The sequence below is a fragment of the Lissotriton vulgaris genome, chromosome 6 (assembly GCF_964263255.1).
Source record: "Lissotriton vulgaris chromosome 6, aLisVul1.2, whole genome shotgun sequence".
Taxonomy (NCBI): domain Eukaryota; kingdom Metazoa; phylum Chordata; class Amphibia; order Caudata; family Salamandridae; genus Lissotriton; species Lissotriton vulgaris.
In genome coordinates, this window is record NC_141694.1 from 1,833,750,898 (window position 1) to 1,833,775,611 (window position 24,714).

Consider the following 24,714-nt stretch of genomic DNA (forward strand, 5'->3'; position numbering starts at 1 on the left):
TGCATATGAGGTTAACCTCCTACACAAAGGGGACGCCTAAATACAACATTTTTAGGTTCGGGAAAACCGGGAAACAAAATATCATTTAGGAATAAACATTCCCACTTAACCTATGCATTCATACAAGCAATTAATCAATGTTCTAAACCTGGGCCGTTCTCACACCGCTGCCCGGTGTGTGCGCACTAGTATCCATCATGATTAACCTCATGAGCTATCTGCCTTTTGCAGACGGCTGTGTGTGGGCATCCGCACCTATGGTGCCCATGATTGCACTGTGTGCAATTTTACGTTGCAGTCTGGAGTGGGCGCCCTTGCACCCCTGTTGCTGGGGACTGTGTCTAACCTGCCATAGCAGGTTGGTGAGTGCAATAGCGCACGTGCGCCCAGGTAGTGAGGAATGCCTGTGTGTGTTTTCACTACCTATGAGGCTTGCTTGTCCCTTAAGTTAACATGGGGAAGTGGTTGATACTACTTCAGGCTGCAATAGTGGATTGCAGCGGAGCAGCCTCATGATGTTTCCTATCGATGGTTTCAGCATGCCGAACACTTTCCAGTGATGAAGGTGGTCTTGGCATAACTCACTTAGAAATACGCATTCTATGTTCTCGGAGTCTTGTTTGCCATGGTGCCTGGCTCTAGTGGGTGCCAGGGGTCGGGGGAGCAGATCTGTGCATTCCCTAATAACGGCCATAAACCATGGACATACAATTGAAAGGACAGACCTCTGCCATTTGAGGATTGGATGGAATTGATAGAGCGGAGAGGTTTTGACACTTTTAGTATCTTGGGGACGGATTATGGTCCCACTAAAGATTAAGATCTACATTTCACGGTCCCATGACAGACAGGCCCCAGTTTAGAAGAGACATCTGTGGTTCAAAGCGGAACCCTTAAACCTCTCCCTAACTCAAAAGCCACACGATATCATAACTACGGGTGCCATCCTCTGTAAAGGGGAGCTACTTATTCAAAGAGAAGACCAGAGATGTAGGAGATCCTACCCTGGTGGATACACTTGTCACGATGCAGGACCTGAGAACCCAGACTGTGTATTGTACTGTCAGCGGACTCTGTTGTGCTTATGGTGGGTACTGCCCATAGTGTATTCCCTGGGCTGAAGACCTGCTAAAGTGTGGCACCCTGAAGTGTGTGCTCCCCAAGCATCCGTCTGTGGAACGTCTGTTCTTTCGGGGATCTCAGAGACTTCAAAGATCTCCTGCATGGAACCTACACCACATCTAGAGAGCGGTGCCCTCTCAAGTGCCCACATTGGCTACTCAATCCCAACAGGTAGCGTGGTGTGAGCGTGAAACCAAGACTTGTGCCTGGAGACCGCATTGTGTAGTGCGGAGCCCAAGAAATATCGCCTGCATCTAAGACTTGTGGTTCCTGCACTGCATGGACCCTGATACTCATAAGTGTCTTGTGGGTGTGAACGGATTCACTTGTTGTGGGATCTAAGGTGACCCGCTTCATTGCTGGTGCCACATCTCTTTCGTGCCTCACACCTTCTGCATGCTTATTGCGTGTGGTGTCGGACTCACCAAGTGCGACCCTCGAAGGTGGGGGTGTACCCGTAGTAGTGCCTCATGTGGCACTGCTGTACTTGTACCTGTGTGTGTGACCGGACTGGTCTGGTGCAGCCTGATCATCATACACCGGACGTGGTGCCTCCTTTCCAGAGAGGTACAGAATTTGCAACTCTTCGTTGTGTATCACCAGAATTGCTTGGTGCAACCAATATTAACATGCTCCAGTCATAGTGCCTCCTCTCCAGGGAGGTATGGAATTTACAACTCTTCGTGTTTGAGATCTGAAGTGTCTGGTGTGACTCATACCAACGTGCAGCAGACTATGTGCCTGTATTGCCTGGGGGTGCCGCGATCGTGCCTTCTACTACCAAGAGGCTCTTCTGTGTTATGTCCCATTCATTGATTGTTTCTCATTCTAATGTTAACCGCTAGAACCAAACTCCTTGAGTTACCTGTATGGAAGAACCTGAACAGTTTAGTTTAGGCAGTCCTACTCATGCCAAAATGACCGAAAATACGTGAAATCAGAGACGCGGATACTCCCCCCACCAAAGCGACATCCAGCAGTTCTGCCATCACAACAGGACCTTATTTAACCTTTTCCACGTCACAGTGGGTGTGTGCCTCAGACGACCGGGGGCCGTACGATTTGCGCACACGTAGAATTCAACCGCACAGCGGGGAAATGTGCGCCGCATGGAAGCGGTTAAGTTTCCTCATCTCCAGCCTTAGTTCTGCAAAACAACTGTACTACCTCAACAAAAGCATTTGGTCTTTTTCCCACTCTTGATCCAAACCAGGTGCAATCCATTATTGCATGTCACCCCGTCCTTAGAATCTGAAAGAAACAGGTTAGTATTAGATTCCTTACCTTAGAATATCCCCAGGCGTCAGACTGGATCCGGAAAATTTTGCGTAGCAGTACCCCTACGGACTGTTCCCATGGGGCACAGGGTCAGAGCTGATTTGCATATCGCCATTGTCTAACCCAGGGTGGTGTGGAGTGCAAAAAAACGATGGATTTGGGCCCAGATATTTGGACTGGGGTGAATGTGTCACATTGATCCACATTCTGTCCATCACTTGTTTTGTTTGCAATTGCCGCCATAAGTGCGCTGGGGATGCTCAGACATGGGTCCCAGGCACTCCACACCACTGGAGTCAAGCTAGCCGGGCTGATGAGAGGTGTTACCTCGAAACCTGGCTTTTGTAGTTCGGACTGGACAGTTCCCATGGGGCACAGGGTCAGAGCTGATTTGCATATCGCCATTGTCTAACCAAGGGTGGTGTGGAGTGCAAAAAAACGATGGATTTGGGCCCAGATCTTTGGACTGGGGTGAATGTGTGACATTGATCCACATTCTGTCCATCACCTGTTTTGTTTGCCTACGCGTCGGTAGGCGTCGTCTGCGGCTCCGCGTCCGTCGTTGGCGTCGTTGGCGCCGGGATGACGTCGTCAGAGTACTTAAACGCCACCCTCGCGCACTGACGTCAGTTCTTCTTTTTTCCGCGCCAGCAAGCGCAGGTCCGGAGAAAGTGGTACCCTTTAATCAATTTTTGACGAAACTTTTTGGATCTTTTTGATCTGTTTTCCGAGTCGAACGACTCCGACGGTGCCGGTAGGGATGCCCGGGTTCAAACCCTGCGTCGACTGCAGCCGACTGATGTCGGTTACCGACCCCCATCGTCAGTGTCTTCATTGCCTGGGGCCCGACCACGATGACAAGTCGTGCCCCGACTGCCTGGCCTTGAGGTCGAAGGCTAGGCGGGAGAGGTCCCGCAAGCGCCTCGAGCTCCGGCAGTTGGCCCACGCCGTTCGAGGTCCCGGTCCAGAAGGAGGTTGAGGGACCGGTCGCGGGGCCAGAGTCATCATAGCTCCGGGAGTCGACATCATTCCTCGGGCTCCAAGTATTCAGGTAAGAGGCACAAGAAGTTGAAGAGGCGACATCGCTCTTCTGACTCCGCCGACGCTCGCACGACGCGGCTGGGGGTTCGAGTGACACCACCCACGCGGCTCCGCCAGAGCCGCAGGTGTCGCGGCCTGCTCCATACCCACCGGTCCCTGGGCAGAAGGCGACGCCGGAGGAGATCGAGGCCTTCCTCATGGCCATGAGGTCACTCGTTCCTCCGGGCCCAGCGGCCCCGACTGGGTCCCCAAGCGGGCTGGGTGCTTCAGCCCGACGCCATCGGTGACTTTGGTCCTGGCCCCGCAGGGCCCCGCCGGATCCGAATCCGGATCCGGGTCGTCGCCGGTCAACCTTACGACCTCGCCGGCACCGGCCCCCAGGGTGTCACCCCCAACGCCGTCCCAGGACAACGTCGTCCCCAGTCCTACCCTCGATTCAGGTCCGGCGCCGGAGCGGCGCCGTATTCGACGCCGCTAGGAGATTTTTACTTCTATGACCCGGCCCCATCCTTTGACCCTGAGTATCAGGAGATAGGTGGCGAGGAGGATTGGGAGGGGTCTGAGGACCCACTGGCACGTGAGTGCCAGCCTTATGAGGACTGGGCAGGTGAGCTTGGGAATGCCAGTGGTCTGGACACTTCGCCAGACACTGGTTTTGTCTCCCCCCCTACCGTGGCTACGGAGGAGGGGGCTGCCTATAGTGTGGTGTTGACACGGGCGGCCAAGGCCTTATCCCTTGAACTCCCCGTCGCGGCCATGAGGACTAACCTCCTCACTGAGGTCCTTAAACCGCAGGCAAGCTCCTCGGAGCCTCTGCTGCCGTTTAATGAGGCCTTGTCTGACGTTTTTCTGGGCACCTGGTCCAAGCCCGCTACAGGTCACCCTGTAGATAGGAACACGGCCAGACGCCACTGCCCGGCTCCGGGCGACCCTTGCTTCCTGTCCACCCACCTCACCCCGAGAGCCTGGTCATCCAAGCCTCTAACTCCCAGACCGCATTCCTGACGGCTCCCCCCGATCGGAATCCAAGAGGTACGAACAGTATGGCAAGAAGATGTTCTCCTCACTGAATTTGGGGTTGCGGTCAGTTATGCCCACTCTCTGTGGGACACGGTCGCGGCCGTGCTACCAAAATGTCCGGAGGAGGCCCGGATTTAACTCGCCCAAGCTCTTGTGGAGGGTCGAGATGCGGCACGGTATTCTATCCGGTGTGGACTGGATACAACAGACTCGCTAGGTAGAGCGATGGCAACGACGGTGGCGATTCGTCGCCACGCCTGGCTGAGGTCCGCTAACTTTTCGGCTGATGTCCAAAATACCGTTCTGGACATGCCGTTTGATGGCCGTCGCCTCTTTGGCGACAAGGCAGACAGTGCGCTTGAGTGCTTTAAGGACTCCAGGGCTACCGCCAAGTCCTTGGGCCTGTCGGCCCAGCGCCAGCAACCTGCTGCCTTTTGTGGCCAAGGAAGGGGCGCCCCAACATGTCCTGCCAGCCACGGGCCGCAAACTAACATCCAGCGCGGTGGCAGACGTGGTAACCGCAGTGGCGTTGCCCGGGGACAACGGCGAGGCCAGTCCACATCCACCCCGCAGCATCCGCCTCAAAGCCTTCCTAGTCCGAGCTTTCAGGCCCACATGACGCCAGTGGGGGGGCAGGGTTCGCCATCTCCTCCTTCACTGGCGCAATATCACTTCGGACAGGTGGGTGCTGCACATCGTCCGAAGGGGCTACTACCTTCCCTTCGAGGCGACCCCTCCCGCCATGCCACCGCAGTACCATTGCGTGTCAGGGGATCACTTGCAACTTCTGCAAGAGGAAGTTACGGCCCTCTTGGCCAAGGGGGCCATCGAGCGCGTTCCTGGGCCAGAAGTAGGGTGTGGTTGTTATTCCCACTACTTTCTGGTTCCCGAGAAGGTCAAAGGGGGCCTACGCCCGATCTTGGACCTGCGGAACATCAACGGCTTCCTCCAGAAGGAGAAGTTCAAGATGCTGACTTTGGCTCAGGTCTTAGCTGCCCTGGACCCGGGAGACTGGATGGTAGCGTTGGACTTGCAGTATGCTTATTTTCACATCCCCGTCCTGCCGGCCCACCGGCGTTACCTGCGGTTCACGGTAGGCCACGAGCACTTTCAGTTTACCGTGCTCCCCTTAGGCCTTACCAGCGCCCCACGGGTGTTCACGAAAGTGATGGCGGTGGTCGCAGCTCATCTGCGCAGTTTAGGGGTTTCAGTCTTCCCCTACCTCGACGACTGGTTGTTGAAGGCGGGCTCGTCCCAGACAGTCATCAGCCACCTCCAGACTACGGCCGACCTCCTGCACCTGCTGGGGTTCTCCATCAATGTGCCGAAGTCACACCTGTGTCCCTCTCAGAAGCTCCTCTTCATCCGAGCGGTTCTAGACTCGGCGCAGTTTCGAGTTTATTCTCCCGAACAGCGGGTTCGGGATATTCAGGCTCTGATTCCGATCTTTCAGCCGTTATCCAGAGTCTCGGTCAGGTTGACGCTGCGGCTTCTGGGGCTGATGGCCTCCTGCATCCTTCTATTGCATCACACCAGGTGGTGGATGCGGGCTCTGCAGTGGGACCTGAAGTTTCAGTGGGCCCAGCATCAGGGCAACTTGCCCGACAATGTCTTGATCTCGGAGGGCACTGCAAGACAGTTGCAGTGGTGTCTCACGGACCGCGATTGGGTCAGCGGCAGATCCCTCTCTCTACCCCAACCGGGGCACGTAGTTGTGACGGACGCGTCCCTCCAGGGCTGGGGGGGGGAGGCACATGGGAGAGGCGGAGATCAGAGGCCTCTGGTATACGGCGGAGTCCTGGCTCCACATCAACCTTCTGGAGCTGTGGGCGATCCAGCTTGCACTGAAGGCATTCCTCCCCTCTGTCCGGGGGAGTGTAGTGCAGGTGTTCACGGACAACAACACCGTCATGTGGTACTGCAACAAACAGGATGGGATGGGGTCGTGGACCCTATGCCAGGAGGCTCTGAGCCTCTGGCAGTGGCTGGAACATCAGGGCGTGACCCTGGTGGTTAAACACCTAGCAGGTTCCCTGAACGCCAGGGCGAACTAACTCAGCCGTCGGTGCATGATGGATCACAAATGGCGTCTGAACTCAGACGTGGCGTAAGGCCTCTTTCAGCAGTGGGGAGAGCCTTGGAAAGATCTATTCGCCACAGAAGAGAACGCGCATTGTCATCAGTTCTGCGCGTTGGAATTTCCAAGGCGGCACTCGCTCGGAGACGCTTTTCGTCACGAGTGGAGCTGCGGTCTGTTGTACGCTTTTCCGCCTATACCACTTCTGCCCAGAGTGCTGAAGAAGATCAGACGTGACCGGGCCCAAGTTATCCTTGTGGCTCCAGACTGGGCACGAAGATACTGGTATCCCGAGCACTCCGCATGTCTGTCGATCCCCCGATTTGTCTGCCTCTTCAGGAGGACCTTCTGTCGCAGCAGCAGGTCCGCCACCCAAACCTGTCCAGTCTCCACTTACATGCTTGGAGATTGAGCGGCGGCAGTTGAGGCCATTTGACTTGCCTCCTGAAGTCTTTAATGCGATTGTGGCAGCCAGGCGTCCCTCCACAAAATCGGTATACGCCTGTAGGTGGAACAAATTTGTGGCATGGTGCACAGCAAAGGCTGTGGATCCCCTTTCTACCCCTCTTTCAGAGGTTCTCTTTCTTCTTTCTCTTGCCTAGCAGGGCTCTGCTCTGGGCACTATCAAGGGCTACCTCTCTGCTATTTCCGCCTTCTTAAGGCTCCCCGATCAGCCCTCTTTGTTCAAGTCCCCAGTTATAAATAGGTTTTTGAAGGGCATCATTCATATGTTTCCTCCTATTCCTTTCGTGATGCCTCAGAGGGACTTGAACTTTGTTCTGACTTATCTGATGTGCGCTCCTTTCGAGCCACTTCATAACTGTCCTCTTCGTCTCCTAACTCTCAAGACTGCATTCCTGGTTGCCATCACCTCTGCCAGGAGGGTGAGTGAGCTCCAGGCTCTTTCCTCTAAACGTCCTTTCCTTTCTGTCCATCCGGACAAAGCTGTGTTTTGCTGACGCGACCCTCTTTCCTGCACAAGGTAGTCACAGCCTTCCACATCGGGCCGTCCATAACCTTGCCCACCTTCTTTCCGCCCCGCATTCCTCGTCTGGACCCAAAACGTGCGCTCTCATTCTATTTGAATCGCACACACCAGTTCCGGGTGGATAACCAACTCTTTGTTGGTTACATGGGCGCTAAGAAATGTCGGGCGGTGCATATGCGGACCATCTCTCGGTGGGTCGTGTTGTGCATCAAGGTATGCTATTCTTTGGATAAAAAGGAGCCTTCTGTTGGGCTGAGGGCCCATTCCACTCGGCCACTGTGGCTACTACTGCCCTGGGTCGGGGAGTCCCCTTGCAGGACATCTGTCAGGCAGCTACGTGGGTTCTTCCCTTTGAGGGCCCTAGTTTCATGGCACCAGTGTTGGTTTTATCATGGCTCTGCGTTTCTGGTGCGGAAAAGCTAAGTATAACAACTGATGTCAGCGTGCGAGGGCGGCGTCTAAGTATTCCGACGTCATCCCGGCACGGACGCGGAGCGGCAGACGACGCCTACCGACGCGCAGTGGTACTGCTACGCAAAATTTTCCGGATCCAGTCTGACGCCTGGGGATATTCTAAGGTAAGGAATCTAATACCAACTACTATTTCTTACAGATATATCGTTACCGAAGGTAAGTAACTAGTGCTTTAGGTCTGGTGGAGGGCATCGCTGCCAGTTGTTATGATTGCCTGACTCCTCAGCTTCTGCCCTTTTTGGCAAAAGTCTCTGCTCAACCCCTGTCTTGGCATACTAAAAGTTTGACTGATGCCACCTTGTTTCATCTTCAAATCATAAAGAGAAATGATTGCCCTTGGTTAATCTCCAGTTTTGATCCATCACCTACACATGCTGAGCAGTTCATCTCTACAGATGTAGTCCTGAAAAAGCAACAGTGCAGTTTATGAATCGTAGGCAAACTATTTTGATGGACACTTTCTCTCTTTGCAGAATGCCCTCTTTTGGGGTCTTTTTTGCTGTATGACCCCCTCTCGTGGTTATTTGTGGTTATTCCATAAAGCAGCCTATAAATGCCTTAATATCTCACCGGCCCTGTCTTGCTGTCATAATACCCATAAGGATAAAAGCCAGCAGGACGTATATGTACAAAGCAAGAGAATTGGTACATTGTGCAAGCAAACTCATGAATGTAGCTTGGGTTAAAGTGGTGCCAGCACAATGCTGAGAGGGTATTAGAGGTGGGTGGTAGGAATTTAGAAAAACTATTTTTTAGTCTTTTTCCCCCGAAGTGTAGGAGTAAGAGGGGGCAGTGTGAAGTACATGGTAAGATTGTGCCACAGTCCTGGCTGCCTTTGTCTGCCCTTAGGATTTTGAGTATTTTAATAGAGGCACTGCTTATGGCACATGATCCTGAAGAGCGATGGGTATTACTTGCTAGGAAGTCTGGTATGTTCCTATGGCTGCCTTTGTAGATTATGCAGGACACTCTGAACAGTATCAATGCTGGCAGGGTGTTGCCCCCATCTTTGAGCCAGGACAAAGACTTTGGCTGTGGTTGTTGGCGGGTGGGAAGGTTTTGTAAATTCATAGTGGGTTGGTGTTGAAGCATGACAGTTTTTAGGTCTCGGCTAGCGTAGGCTGCGCTTGCCCAGTCTCGCTGGCGAGATTTTATGTCTCTTAGTAGCGAGGGTTAACCCCGCCCCTCTTCTCCATTGGTTGGCCTCCTAAATGCTGGCCAGCCATTGGAGAAGAGGTCCCAGTGACGATTTAAGCCCTGTCTTTTTCGGATTGAGGGACGTGTTTTTTCGGTTCTTTCTCTGTGACGTCCTCAGTCCAAAACACACCCCCAGTCTGAAAAGGACGGAGCTTAGATGGAGAGAAGAACCATTTGTCTGTAAGCCCCGTCCTTTTCAGACTCAGGGCATGTTTTTGATTGGGGGGCGTGTTTTCTAGGATGTAAACAACAATCAAAAACATGCCCCGAGTCTGAAAAGGACGGGGCTTATGGACAAATGGCGAGAGCTCGAGCGCTTGTTATTTTAGTTCTATCTAGATGCAATCTTTCACTAGACTGTGACTCAAGCAATGAAATACCATCTTAGATCGGGAAATGTTTTCTCTTATCAACAAATCTTCGCTCTTGAGCGCTTCAAAACTCATTTTGCTTTTCAACCCTCGCTTTGACAAGCCCTCTAGGCTTGTAACCAATCAACAATTTCAATTGAACTATTTGCGTGAGGTAGATATAAGGAGCGTTATCTGACTGGCGGTTCTTGAATTGACCCCGCCTTCCAGAGCTGGGTGCGTGGGGACGCGCTTGCGCAGCTTCCCGGAAAGTAACTACCAGCAAAGATGGAGGACACCAGCCGCAAGAAAGCGGTCTCCCCGCCTGCCGCAAAGGACGAAAAGAAGCCCGCAGGACCTGTGGGCAAGAAGGAGGAGAAGGAACAGGAGCTGGTGAGACATGCCGAGGGGAACAGTGCTTTATGTCGGCTTGGTTATCTCAGGGAATGGGTTGCCTATTCAAATACTCGGTGCAGGCCCAGTGCTGCTGTGTCACCGCCATGGTAGAGCACTCTTTGGAGGGTGTCCCTGGGTTAGACCAAGAGCTGTAGGATTAGAAATAAAAGGGGCCTTGGTAATACAAGTAATAACAAGGAGTTATAAAATGTGCATTTCAGTGCCGGTCCAGTAGATGTAACAGATCTACTGTGTGGTTCATGGTGGCCTGTACCTCTAGTGTTTTATGTGAATTATTGTCATGCTGACGTTAAGTTGTATACTTTCGGATCACAGTGGTTTGCAACCCCTTGAGAAACGGGAATATTTCCTAACTAGTCTTCCACTCTACATTTAGGTACTCTGATGACATATATTACTGAAAGTGCTTAGAAGTCCACGTCAACATTTGGATCAATATAGATCTACATAGTTAAAAAGCAGTTACTACTAGCCACGGGTGCAGCGAACCAAATGGCATATGTAGGTCTTCGAGATAATCCATTGGCCTCTTGAATAAGAGAAAGTACAGAGTACTGAGTGTTTGTGACGTCTCTGATGACTACAGACATGTTTGTTTTGGGTAGCAGAGAGGGAAACTTGTAGTTTTAACTGTCAAGGTGGCGCGCTCGTATTTTTCCCATGCAGCATGCATTGGAAAGTGCAATGCACATTTTGTTGGTTGATAGCAATGGGAGTCATGTACTCATTTAATTGTCCTGGGTATAGGGTAGATCCTTGGGGAGCCACACATGACCGACCTTTGTTTTTCTTTAATTCCCTTTTCAGTTGCTTATTTTGGTTCTTGTTTACGTTTTGTGTGATTCTTGAGGAAAAAGCAAGCTGCTAAGCTGTCCCAGAAATTACACATGTCGTTAACGGAGTAGGATGACACAACAAAATGTGGTCTGATTGTTGTCTAGGACTTTTTAGCTGTCTCTCTCATTTATCTTTTTGGGCAGTGTCTGTTCCACAGGTCAGTATGAATCCTGATTGATTATTGCTCTGAAGTGTCATTAGTTCAGCTTTTTGGTAATTTTTTGGGGGGGCACTGTTTGTTATGTTGATTTTGTATAGTGCATGAATCATCCAAGAGGGTGCCACATCTTTAACTTCTTGAGGAACTCAATAAGTGAGGAGGAGACTCTGATGTGTTGTGGGAGGTTATACCATGTCTCATGTGTGATGTAGGAAAATGAGCGACCTGAGTGAGGCAGAGCTCAGGTGTATGGTGGGTTGGTGAAAGTGTATGCGGCTGTTCAGGTATTATTTGTAGGACATCATATTTGATCCAGATTTTTGGATTGGTCAATAGTTTTCTAGGCATTTGGGTTTGAATTTAATTTTGTGGAAGGTGCATTTTGCGCTTTTCCAAGAGTCTTGATCTGAACAGTGGCAGAGGACAAATTTATTATTTCCATAGGTGCCTTGGCACAAAGAAGTGGAATTTTCTTTAATCCAGTTTGGTTGGACAGTTAGTGTTGGGACAAAACGAACATTGATGTTCTTTGTTACTTTAATTAGTGGGCCTATTTTGAAGATATTATTTCGATGATGGTGGGAGCCAGTTTTACACTTAATGTTATCACTAGTATTTGAGATGCGGGAAGCATGTTTCCTTGGTTTGGTACTGTGATGTTAGGAATATTGAATAAAATAACTGATTTTAAATCCTGCTTCTTGTTAATCTAGCATAGTAATAAACATTTTTTATGTCTTGCTGGTGTTTGCCTTTTCTGTGGCTCTGAGAACACTTCACATTTGTCTGTACTTGATCTTCATTCCTTTTCAGGTCATATAGCTCCATATTGAACTGTTTAATAACTTCTTTAGATTCTGATTGTTATTCTTTTGTTTGAGTGACTATTGCGATTATTTTCCAGTGTTCATTCAATTAATAAATGGAATTTTGTTAAATGTCTTGGTTTGTGTTGCTGAATGGTCCTACTGACAAGTATTTTTTGTTTGAATTATATTGCCTCTTGCCGTTGTTAATTTATTACCCAGGAGTAGTGTTTGGTCAACTAAAAGTGCAATGGCTTTCAAGTATTCTACCTTTTTGTCATGGAGCAACTTGAGCAACTTGGAGCTATACCCATGGATAATATCATCAAAATTCACCAATATGCCAGTGATCCACAACCCTACTAGAAAGTCTCCTCTTCTTCAGACATCCAACTCCTCAATCACTGATGAACCCAACCAAGAGAAAATTCCTGTTATTTGTCAAGAACACAACACATAATTCGCTCAAAGACCCGAGCATTGTCTGTTCCAAATATCCAATCTTTACTGACTCCCTAAGTCACTTGGATTCAACCTGGATGCCGTTCTTGTCCTCAGAATCCTTGAGAATCTAAACACACACTGATTTCGTTTTTTTTTTTGCTGGAGGCAAATAATTCCAGTTTAGCTAGAACGTGCAAGCAGATAATACAAGTTCATAGCTGCCATTGGCCCAAGTCATGTGTCAGACAGCTAGTCCTGCCTTTTTAGCTAACTGAATATTCCATTATGAGACTTGTGATTTTCCTTAGCACGCTGTTAGAATGGGTTTAAAACACCTTGCTTGCAAGGTTGGCTAAATGTCCAAGCCGTATAGTCGCATGACAGATCGCCTGTTGACAGGCTACCTCTGACTAATTTGGTTTAACATTGGAGCAAATGATCAATGTGGCCACACTGATGGAAGAAATAGTTTTCATTCTCTGGCTTACATAAAGGATTAAGTATAGTAAGCCTCCATGACGAGTTATTATGACAAAAATACAATTGCACTAAAGGCGGTTTGGTTCCTGATTTTGTCATTTTCCGGTAACTCTGAATAAATCTTACTGAAATTCCAACCGAGCTGAAGTATGCCTGGAGTTGCTGGTTCTTGCCTCTGTTCCCTGGTTCTGCTCGCTTTTCTTGCCTCTGCCCCCTGGTTGTGCTTGTTTTTCTTGCCTCTGTTCCCTGTTTATGCTCTAAAATCGATTGCAAAAAATGGAGCAAGGGTGGATACATAAAATAAACATGGTTGGGTAAAACATACACGGGTATGGCCTATTATATGTAGTATAATCTATTCGAGGAGTTCCGCATGTGAAAGAATATAATCATGTAAAACAGTTGATTGGTCTTAGCTGGTTATTTCTTGATGTGGTGCTTGAATGATAGAGGAGGCATCTTCATTGTCTTGTGTACCTATGTTCACCCAGATAAACAGTAGGCTACAAGCCGTAAGCTAGTCCAGATGCCTTAGAGAACTGTAATTCCCAGCTGGCAGTAGAACATTGAATCCGTCAGAACAGACGTTAATTAAATCTGTATGTGTATATGTTGTGGTTTTGGTTTGCATGATGTGTGATGGCCTGCGTAATTGTTTTCCTTGGGTTTGAGAGTTTGCTTGATGCCAATTTCCCACGTGGAGAACTTTGTGAGTTCAAGCAGTCAGGTCAGTAATTTTGTCTAGATTAGCTTGCACACATTGTGAGCATCTGGCCCGCTGCAGTGTGAGGCCTGTTTCTTATGTCCTGAAGCAGTCTATGGTTCCTGGGTAGTGTTGTTGACAGGTACTGCATTTATCAATGATATCCCGGGACATTAAGCTTTGTTTAAATCAAGTCGGATAATCCCTTTGGGCACTTGACTCTTCATCAGTACTGAAGATCAGTGGAAAGGCTTACTCTAGGAGCTGAGGGGGTGCCGCACTAAATAATGCGATAAACCGTGTCGATAGGATGTATTCGAGAAAACTCATATATCAATTTAGACCATTACAGTGATTACATTTATTATTGTCACCATAAAGCACTATATTTACACTTTGTACATCTATTGTTATATATTCCTTTTTAGGTTGTCTTATTCTAGCATCGGTAGCTGTCAAAGTGCATCAGATGTGCTCCCCTAGCCAACACGTGTTTCGCAAGTTGTCGCTTCTTTAGGATTCAAGTGAGATTATTGATAGTTAAAGGAAATTTCTGGCTAAAGTCAAATAGAATATTGCATATATAAGAATATGTAGACAAAAGGCACCAAGAGAAAATGAAAGGAAATAAAAGACCAGAAAAAACAAAAGACTAAATACATTCACAACACAAACAATACCTGAAAAATCACGATATCTATATTTAACTCCACATATCTATAGTTAACATTCATTCACATTGATTACTTTCCCCAGTCCATTTCCTATACATGTATATGCGAGTAGATACAAAGATTCTTATTGTCTCACATACCAGTAGCATACAGTTCATTACCTACCTAGTATGTAGCACACCTTGGTATCCCTTACTGAAGGATTAATTGTCATCATAAACATAGGACATAAAATCCTAATAATTATACTATACCCTTCGAATAAACATATCTAGTAGTCTCTCTCTTCAAGTAATATTATAAATATTTTTAATTTTTTTGGTAAATTTCTTTATTGATTTTTTATCCAGCATTAGAACAAACAATATATATTATAAATCATTCATATAGGATTTGAACACTAAAACGTATTCATTTTTCAGGTTAAATCTTAGTATTCCTAGTACCTTAGTAAGGTCAACCCAAATTATTTTCCATACTCTCCTGTGAATAGAGTACCCCAGCACTTTATGAGATATGGCCTTCAAGATCTTAGCGGCCATCCTGGACGACCTTTAGGCCTAGTTGAAACAAACAGTACAAGATGACCAGGACGTGACAAAGTATGTTCTGCATGTCGGTTTAGCCACTAGAGACTCCATAGGAAGAGCTGTTGGAACCAGTGTTGTGCTTAGAGTCACACATGGGTGAGATCCACCAGATTTTCAGGAGATGCACAAGTGTCCTTGATAAATATGCCCTTTGGTGATTCAGGGTTGTTTAGCGAGAAGAGTGATTTGGCACTAAAACAATTTAAGGATAGCGGCTCTGCAGCACAAACTTTGGGGCTGGCTTATAGACAACACCAGCCCTCCCAACCTGGACTACAGTAGCAGACCCCTTTATTTCAAGGCAGAGCACATGGCAGCGGCCGTATCTGCTAGCACCAGCAGGGACAGCAATTGCGATTCTCCTATTAACATGACCAGAGAATCTGAATTTCATTAAAGACACAGAGGCTAACATTATGCATTAATCCTTTTAATGCAACTCACAAACAGCCGCTTACCTCATAAAGAACAATAACGAGAATTAGATGACATCACAGCAACAATATAAGCCATGAGCAGGAGTAGAGCTGCCTCTTTTAAATGCAATCAAACGTTGAGAGAGTTAGTAGAATCAAGCTTCAACTTGGAACAAGGGTGCTGCAAGGGTTCAAAACCAAGAGAGGAAGCGAAGGAAAATCCATGTAGATCCATCAGTTCGAATTATCCACTTAATCCACAGATTAAGTATTTACAGGAGTGCTAAAATAAAAAACAACCCTGGAGGGGAGAAATTAAACATTTGCAGAGACGTGCACGAGTAATGTGCACTTAAACCGAAATTTGCCTAGAAAAAATAGTTTGGGAGTCTACGAGTTAATTTTATGTTGTGCCTGCACTGACGAGCAAAGTTACTTTGGCAGTTTGGTGTGTAACTATGATAGGTTGCAGGTTTTTAAAGGACCTATTTCGGAGAGCGAAATGATCTTGAAATTGCTCCTCAAAAGATCAACTTTTCACAGCATTGGTTTCGTTTCATTGGTAATAGAAATATATCCTTGTTACAATAGAAATGTACCTTCCAGCAGTAGTAACGTTAAAGTAATACTCTAACTTCAAATGTTAAACCTTTGTGCGAGGAATGGCCCCACAATCAAATGTCACTGTCAAGCTATTAGTAATGATCGCCAGAGATGGTTTGCTGGGATATTGTGAGAATGGAAAGGGGCGACCACTCGGTCCCCCCGAACGTATGGTTGGGGGCCCGGATCCCCCCGGGAAACCATTTTGGGCGGGGGGCGTGTCACGGCTGGTATGCCCGAAGCGGCGTAGCCGGGGCGCGCCTTTTCCCGCCCAAGAGGGGTTGTCCTAGACACCTACACCGCTGGCCACGCCCAGTAGGCGTACCAGCGGAGGGTTCACGCCCTCCCGAAGATGGATAAAGAGAGCGGGAATCCGAAGAAGCATCCTCTTGTTCCTGTGCTTGGAAGCTGCACCCACTTGTTGCACGTGAGCCCTCGACGGAACAAGGAGCAATTTTGAAAACTTGTAATTCTTGTGTTTCTCTTTCAGCGACTCCGAGGCTAAGGATCCAGGACTGTGTTGATCAACTTGGATCGGATATTCGATAGTAATGCCTGGCAAGAAGGCAGGAAAGAAGTCCGGGACTGACCAGATGCTTCGCATGCTGGTAAGAGATATGGCGAACATGAAGAAGCAGATGGCTGCGATGAACAATCCGGGTAGACCGAAGAAGGTAATAGGCCCGGCATTGCCGAAAGTTGCCCCCGAGGGTAGGGGGAAGAGGGTCAGGAATAGGGCGGCAGGGGGGGAGGTCCCGGTTCCCGAGGTTCCCCCGGCCAGTCCAGTTGAGGCCCCGGTACCAATCCCGGACGCGGGTCAACCGATCCCGGTTGTTGTTACGCCCGCCAACGAGGAGGATATGCCTCCGGAATTAGCCGCCCAGTTGGCCGCATGGCTCGGCAAGAAAACAGGGGGTGCTACGGCGCCTGAAGACACGGCCGAAGAGGCCAAGTTACTAATGCAGCAGTTACGGCAGTCTAGAGCTGCCGCAAAGGCGAATCTCCCTCTTGTCCCCCCACAGGTGACCTCGGAAGGACCGGCAGCGGGCGTCGAGAAAACAGCGGGAACGACAATTGAGCCGGGTAAGCAGGCATTGCCAATGGCGGGGGAGGGGTCGTTGCCCTCAAGACGGGAGAAGGTGGTCCAACATATACCATTGGCCACAAAAGAATTGATATGGGCTGATAAGTATGTAAATATGTTTTCTCTGCTGACTGACCATCGCGAGATGGAGTATATTAAGACACAGAAAGATTTGTGGCACCCGAGTCTATGGCGAGCAAAAATGGCGGGATTCAGGGTGGACGAGACAATCACAAATTGGGCCAAGGCCTTTGCGATGTTTACTGCAATTATGGGGGAACGTAAACCCGAGGTTTTGTCCGAATTGTCTTGCTATCAAGCACGAATAATGGATTTGTATGAAACGTATGAGGGCAATGAGTGGATGGGTTACGATATGAAGTTCCGTAAGGCCAAGGAGTACGATTCATCTCTGACGTGGGATTGTCTCGACTCGATTTCTTGGCAGAAGCAGCTACTGCCGGGCGCGACAAAGTCGTCCTCGCTAGGCGGAAATGGGTCGGGGCCTTCCCGCCAACAGCCCTCGGTGCCCTTTCGAGCAGGCCCCGGTGGCGACCACCAAGCAAGGACTGGTGGGAATGGGGGTAAGAGAGGGGTCTGTTGGAATTTTAACAGGGGCAATTGCACCAGGCCACAAGGGACATGTAGGTTCAGACATGCGTGTGCAGGGTGCGGGAATTCCTCACACCCCGAGAGTTCGTGCAGATCCAGGAATAGTGGGACGGCGGGTAGGGGAGGGTCCAAACAAGATTGAGGGGGGCCATTGTGTACCGCTACCTACCCCCGTTGATATCATGGCTATGATCCCCTGGCTAAACGAATACCCTGATCATGTCTCCGCTGGGGTGTTGAGGAATGGCTTCCTATATGGTTTCCACATCCCGGCGGGGGATTTTCGTGGGGAGCCACTTTGTAGAAACCAACTGTCGGCTCAGCATAATCCAGCGGTCGTGGAGAGGAAGATTGCAAAAGAGGTTGCCCTTGGCCGGGTTGCTGGCCCATATAGGCACCCGCCAGTAACTGATTTCATCTGTTCCCCGTTAGGAGTGGTTCCCAAGAAGGACCCGGGGGAATTTAGGTTGATCCATAACTTGTCCGCTCCAAGGGGTCTCTCGGTGAACGATGCGATTGACCCGGGAGTTTGTTTGGTGCGGTACGCATCTTTCGACGATGCCGTCACCATGTTGAATCGCCTGGGGCCCGGAGCCCTGATGGCGAAGTCAGATATCGAGTCTGCGTTCCGGTTGCTCCCGGTACACCCACGGGATCAGCGTCTGTTAGGCTTTGTGTTCCAGGGACGTTACTACATGGATAGATGTATGCCAATGGGTTGCTCCATCTCTTGTGCTTATTTTGAGAAATTCAGCTGTTTTTTGGAATGGGCATTTATCAGAGCCACTGGCCATAGCCATGTTATGCATTACTTGGATGATTTTTTGTTCTTGGGGGCAGCCGGCGACACAAAATGTGCGCAGGCGCTACAGGAATTTTGCACCCTCATGAAGGGATCCGGAGTGCCATTGGCACCAGGTAAGACGGTTGGACCATCTACCTCACTCGAGTTTCTGGGAATTGAGCTCGATTCTGCGGAGGGATGTTTCCGTTTGCCAGTAGGGAAAGTAGCGAAATTCAGGGCTTCCCTGGAACTGTGCCTTAGCAAGGAGAAAGTTACCCTCCATCAGTTACAACAAGCAGTAGGTCAGCTTAACTTTGCCCTAAGAGTGATACCAATGGCCCGCCCCTTTTCCCGCTCTATCGCACAAGCTATGGTTGGTCTCAAGGAAGGACACCACCGCACGAGACTGTCTGCAGAGGTTTGTCAGGACATGCGGATATGGTTGGCATTTCTGGCGGATTTCAACGGTCGAGTGGTGTGGAACAAACCGCCAGCGTCTTCGGACGAGCTGGGGTTGTGGACCGACTCGGCGGGGAGCGTGGGATTTGGCACCATCTTTGGTTATCGATGGTCGGCGCAAACATGGCCGGCGTGGTGGCACACCAGCGGTCTCACAGGTAACATTGGGTTCCTCGAGTTATTCCCCATTTTGGTGGCTCTGATGGCATGGCCGGATGAGTTCAGAGATCGCTCTGTGGTATTTTGGTCCGACAATATGACTGTCGTTGAATGTATAAATAATCAGGCAGCACGCTGCAAGTGGCTATTGAGATTACTGAAGGAAATTGTACTACTTTGCATGAGACTGAATGTGCAATTCAGGGCGAAACATGTGCCGGGTGTACTGAATCAGGCTGCTGATGCACTCTCTCGTTCACACATGCAGGCTTTCTGGGGTTATCTACCTTCCGCGGACCTAGCGGCGGCACCATTTCCCGAAGCACTCTGGCTACTCGGTGCCCCGGATTACAAGACCTCGTGGCAGCAAGCTTAGCCCCCAGGACGAGGAAGGCATACGATGGAGCGTTTCGTTCCTATTGTGCATTTTTGGGTCCGGCAGGGGAGGACGAATGGGGTCAGGAGGATTGCTTCCTAAAGATCCTGGTAGCATTACACAGGGAAGGCCGATCAGTAGCAACGGCCAATAGGCACCGGGCCGCCATTTCATTCATGGCGCAGGCGCATGGTATCAAGGACCCGACATCGTCCTTTGTGGTAAGGAAAGCCCTACGTGGTTGGCAACGCCTGGAAGGTCGTGCAGTAGACGAGAGGCGCCCGATTGGGTTAGAAAGGTTGTCCCTGCTCATGTCGGCACTACCCACGACATGTTACTCCCATTTCGAAACAGTTCTGTTCCGGGCCGCTTTCGCATTAGCATTCCACGGGGCTATGCGGCAGAGCGAACTGGTCGCAAAGAATAAGAAAGAGGTGGAGGGAGGCCTGTGTCGGGATCACATCCTGATTAGGGGTGATTCAATGGTAGTCACAATAGCCAAGTCCAAGACTGACCAGAGGGCTATGGGAGACAGTATTGTTGTCCAGCGCATGCGGGGGTCCCCCATGTGCCCGGTAAGGTGCGTTGAGCAATATTTGGCACGGAGGGCGGATACGTGGGGGGGGAGCCTGCTGAGACACATTGATGCCACCCCACTGACGAGGTTTCAGTTTCAGAGGGTGCTAGCACTGGCAATCGCAGCGGCGGACATGGACCCGTGCGATTTTGGGACCCACTCCTTTAGGATAGGGGCTGCTACGGAGGCTACAGCTAGGGGTCAGAGTGCTGAAGAGGTGAAACAGTTGGGACGATGGTCCTCGAATTGTTTTAAAAGGTATGTGCGATTGCACATGTTGTGAAGTCAAGTTACATGCACTCACGCTTCTTGTCTTCTGTTTGATTTACAGTTTCGCGAGCATGCTATGCGGGGCGGAATTTTCAGTCGACCAGGCACCAGGGGACCAGCGGTCAGAGATCACCGGCTGAGGAGAGAGTGGTGTGGGTCGTGGGCCACTCATACGTGAGGCGGGCCGGGGACGTATTCAAAGCAGGTGACGCGATTCACGCAGCTGGGGAATACGGGTGCAGAGTGACCTTTCACGGAAGGGGCGGGCTCTGCATTGACCAGTTTGAATCTTTTTTCGAGGAACTCTTAGGGCGGCAGAGGTCACCGCCATCTGTAATCATAGTACACTTGGGGGGCAATGACATGGTGACACTCGGGAGGCGAGTACTACTCGAGCGAGTTTTGTCTACTGTTAGCTGGCTTGCGAGAAGGATCCCGGGGTGCACGATAGCATGGTCCCACATGATTCCCAGGAAGGTGTGGCGGGGGGGCCTCTCGGTGTCAGCACTGAACCATTCAGTGAAAAAGGTCAACAACAAACTTGGTAGGTTGTTTCGCTCGGCGCAGTTGCACAGTATTCCGCATGGATGTATTCGGGGGGATCACATGTATCTAGAGGATGGGGTTCACTTGTCCCGGGAGGAGAATGTCTTACTCATAGGAGACTCCATAGCTTGGCTAAGGGGTTTGAGGAAGCATGACCTTTAGGAGGAGTGTGGGGGGGCCGGATAGCCGGTCAACTATCCGGCCCGTGGCGGTAAGGTCATGATCGGTGAGCAGTAATTTCAAGGTCCCTAGAGGGGGGCGCCACCCACTCCAGGGGAGGAGGGGGCTATATGCCCCTCCTACGAATTTCCCGGGGCCCGGATATCCGCGACGGCGGATGTGATAGACAGTGTGGGGTGCGAGGGGGAGTCCACGCTGCCTTCTTACAGACACCTCACACGGGTCCTCGGACGACCTTTAAGATGGTGTCGAGTTAAAATGGGGGTCCCCACAAGACAAGGGAAGTTGGAGTTGGCACAGAGGGTACAGTCCTCTGCGCGGCCGCCACTCACACCGTGAGGGCGAGAGCTTTGGTAGTAGGGATCTGACACCGGTTGCGACCTTGCCGTTGGCCCGTAATGCTAGGATGTACAATTTAAATTTAGAAAGTATGCATTTGCAGGATGTTAGACTCGGCTAGGAAAACCTTTGTACTAGAGATTTGTTAAGGTTAGCCAATGAACATGTCTTCATCGAAATGTAATAAATGAAAATTGTACATGATATGAAACGCTTATTTTAATGTTTTAATTTTGTTTCATATTTTAATAAATACGGCCGGGAGGGTGACTCCCTCCCGCCTTCCAAAAGTTCAGAACTGCATCCGTCTTCCCATCCTTGGGGATTTGTGTTGGGAGGGGGTAACAGGCATCCCGGCCATATGGAAAGGGGCGACCACTCGGTCCCCCCGAACGTATGGTTGGGGGCCCGGATCCCCCCGGGAAACCATTTTGGGCGGGGGGCGTGTCACGGCTGGTATGCCCGAAGCGGCGTAGCCGGGGCGCGCCTTTTCCCGCCCAAGAGGGGTTGTCCTAGACACCTACACCGCTGGCCATGCCCAGTAGGCGTACCAGCGGAGGGTTCACGCCCTCCCCAAGATGGATAAAGAGAGCGGGAATCCGAAGAAGCATCCTCTTGTTCCTGTGCTTGGAAGCTGCACCCACTCGTTGCACGTGAGCCCTCGACGGAACAAGGAGCAATTTTGACCCACCCACCAGCCCCTTATGGCAATGATTAGTACTGCAATAAAGTAATTCTCTTTGATAACATCTTCTTCCCTTTGTTTAGCGGTATATAAAGGTCTAGTTTAGTGATATGATGAATGTCTGAACAAATATTGCAAATAAACAGCATAATTTTCTCCCTTAGTAGGTAATCAAATGTCGTATTTATTTTTTGGTCGGGCGGTAAGGTCATGATCGGTGAGCAGTAATTTCAAGGTCCCTAGAGGGGGGCGCCACCCACTATGGATGGGAGCGCCCGGGGGGAGGCGGCCATTGGCCCCTCCCACGGGGAGGAGGGGGCTATATGCCCCTCCTACGAATTTCCCGGGGCTCGGATATCCGTGACGGCGGATGTGATAGACAGTGTGGGGTGGGAGGGGGAGTCCACGCTGCCTTCTTACAGACACCTCACACGGGTCCTCGGACGACCTTTAAGATAGCGTCGAGTTAAAATGGGGGGCCCCACAAGACAAGGGAAATTGGAGTTGGCACAGAGGGTACAGTCCTCTGCGCGGCCGCCACTCACACCGTGAGGGCGAGAGTTTTGGTAGTAGGAATCTGACACCGGTTGCGACCCTGCCGTTGGCCCGTAATGCTAGGATGTACAATTTTAATTTAGAAAGTATGCATTTGCAGGATGTTAGACTCGGCTAGGAAAACCTTTGTACTAGAGATTTGTTAAGGTTAGCCAATGAACATGTCTTCATCGAAATGTAATAAATGAAAATTGTACATGATATGAAACGCTTATTTTAATGTTTTAATTTTGTTTCATATTTTAATAAATACGGCCGGGAGGGTGACTCCCTCCCGCCTTCCAAAAGTTCAGAACTGCGTCCGTCTTCCCATCCTTGGGGATTTGTGTTGGGAGGGGGTAACAGGCATCCCGGCCATACTGTTTGTCATCCTTCAATGATCTTTGTGTAGAAATGTACTAAAACCGGCTATTTTCACTTTGAAGTTGTTAGTCTGTCTCGCCTGGCTTTCTTATCTTCTTTTGTGGGTAAATATGTAAATTATAGTAACAAATGTTAAGTGTCTTGCATAGAGTCATACCGTATAGGATGAAATGGATCACTAGAATAATTTTTGCGACAGCTTTACATATTGGTAGATATTTTCTGTCTTAACCTCATGTATTTTTATAAATAATTAAAAATATTTTTAGTACAGTGGTGCATTTGACAATCTGTTTAATAGAATGAAAACCGAGTGTTGTATTTGTGGTTGTCCTTTCTATGCTACTTTGTAAGTAACGTTTCCAAGACATTCCTCTGTTAATTGTCCTATTAAACAGGCAATCCTTGGTAGGTGGCACAGACACCTCTCCTGTTCACTGGCTCTGGCAGCCCGTGGAATCAGAGTGTGGGTGTCTGTCACTAGAACAGGCTCCCCACTTACAGATGATGTGCTGCAGTGTGAGAGATTCTAGCAGATTGTTTCCTCTGGACCCCTCTTCTTGCAGATGCTTGCTCCTTTCCTCTCTCTAATCATGACTTGTCCCACTGTCCTGGTGCTCTTACACTATATTCGCTATGTTTCGCTCTCCAGCGATATGTACTCTGTTTAACGTCGCTGAATTAAATGATATTCATGTACATGGTGCTCGGATATGGTGCAATCCTGTAACCTTACTATGTAATTTGTACAATAAAGGATTTTGAAAAAAAAGATCACTTCCAGGGTCAGTGCATGAGCTCGCTGTTTCATTTCCATCTTTGAGTTTCAAAGGCATGTGGTGGATGTAACTGGTCCCTCTGTGTGCTCCACAGGCAGAGGAAGGACGAGCTGGAGCACAGGATGTCTGCGCTGCAGGAGAGCAGGCGCGAGCTCATGGTGCAGCTGGAGGGGCTGATGAAGCTGCTGAAGGTCAGAATTACTATTTCATGTCAACATTACTCCTGATGGTTGTCTCTGGCAGTTTTTTGTGTTTCTGATTTTAACCTAAAGATTACCCCACCCTCCTCTTGTCATATATACGTGACACCAATGTAACTTTCTGTCCACCATCTGATAGAAAACAAACTGGTAATGCAGCTGACCCCGTGGCCTAGATTATTCTTGCTTTGTGACTTGCCTCAGAGAATCACACACAAGTAGGTTTTCCAGGGGGGGAAGGTTTTGCCTTTTGAAGTGCCATTTCATTTCTTGCAGTTTTTTCTAAACTGTCTTGGCTGTTCTCATGCAAAGAGCAGAATTTAGACCCACACACACAAAGGCACATTATTATACAGAAAAATAAGTAGTTGTTGCTATGCACAATGCTAGTTTATACAGGATCCAAATATATATATATATAATTCTAATGATTACACAGGCAGTTTGGTGCTGGCATTGTTATAATATATAAAGACTGCTGGCAAGTTTCACATTTATGTGCTCTCAGTAAGAATAACCCTGAAGCTCCTTCCCACCCCCACCTCAGGATGCAGAGACCGTGTGAACTGACTGAACTCATTGTCCAGTCAGTACTACTTTATAAGAACATTCTCTTTTTGGGGATTTTAATTCACATGTTCATAAAGCGCATGATCTCTCAGTGCAACCATGTTGTCTCGGTCTAGAAGCAAACGGCTTAGCACAGCTAGTGGGTATTCACACCCACATGATGGGACTCACTTTACATCACAGATGAAGTAAGGAGGAAACATTGGAACTTTTTGAAAACTTAGCAGTACCCATGGACCAGGTCTTTGCTATAGTGAGAGCTACTTCTGATCAATTAAAATAGTCCACTACTACTAATGACTTTGATCAGTGTTACAGTTGTGACCACATCCGATTCAACCACAATAGTGACCGCACTTTGCAGGATCATAGTAGCCACCACCCAGGTGTACATCACAAATTAAACTACACTTACCTATATATATTTTCTTTCACAATGTTGTGGTTGTCAATATTTTGATATGTTATGATAGAACACCGACCACCCTAAAACAAAAGA

General features: G+C 49.2%; 1 protein-coding gene across 4 annotated transcripts in view; it reads left to right on the forward strand.

Moving 5' to 3' along the window:
* DTNB (dystrobrevin beta) overlaps positions 1–24,714 on the forward strand; it is a 1,293,049-nt gene that overhangs the window by 1,092,800 nt on the left and 175,535 nt on the right. For all 4 annotated transcript variants that reach the window (XM_086928107.1, XM_086928108.1, XM_086928109.1 and 1 more), the window contains one exon: positions 23,540–23,636. In XM_086928107.1, the coding sequence (XP_086784233.1) occupies positions 23,540–23,636 (97 nt within the window). The remainder of the gene's footprint in view (positions 1–23,539; positions 23,637–24,714) is intronic.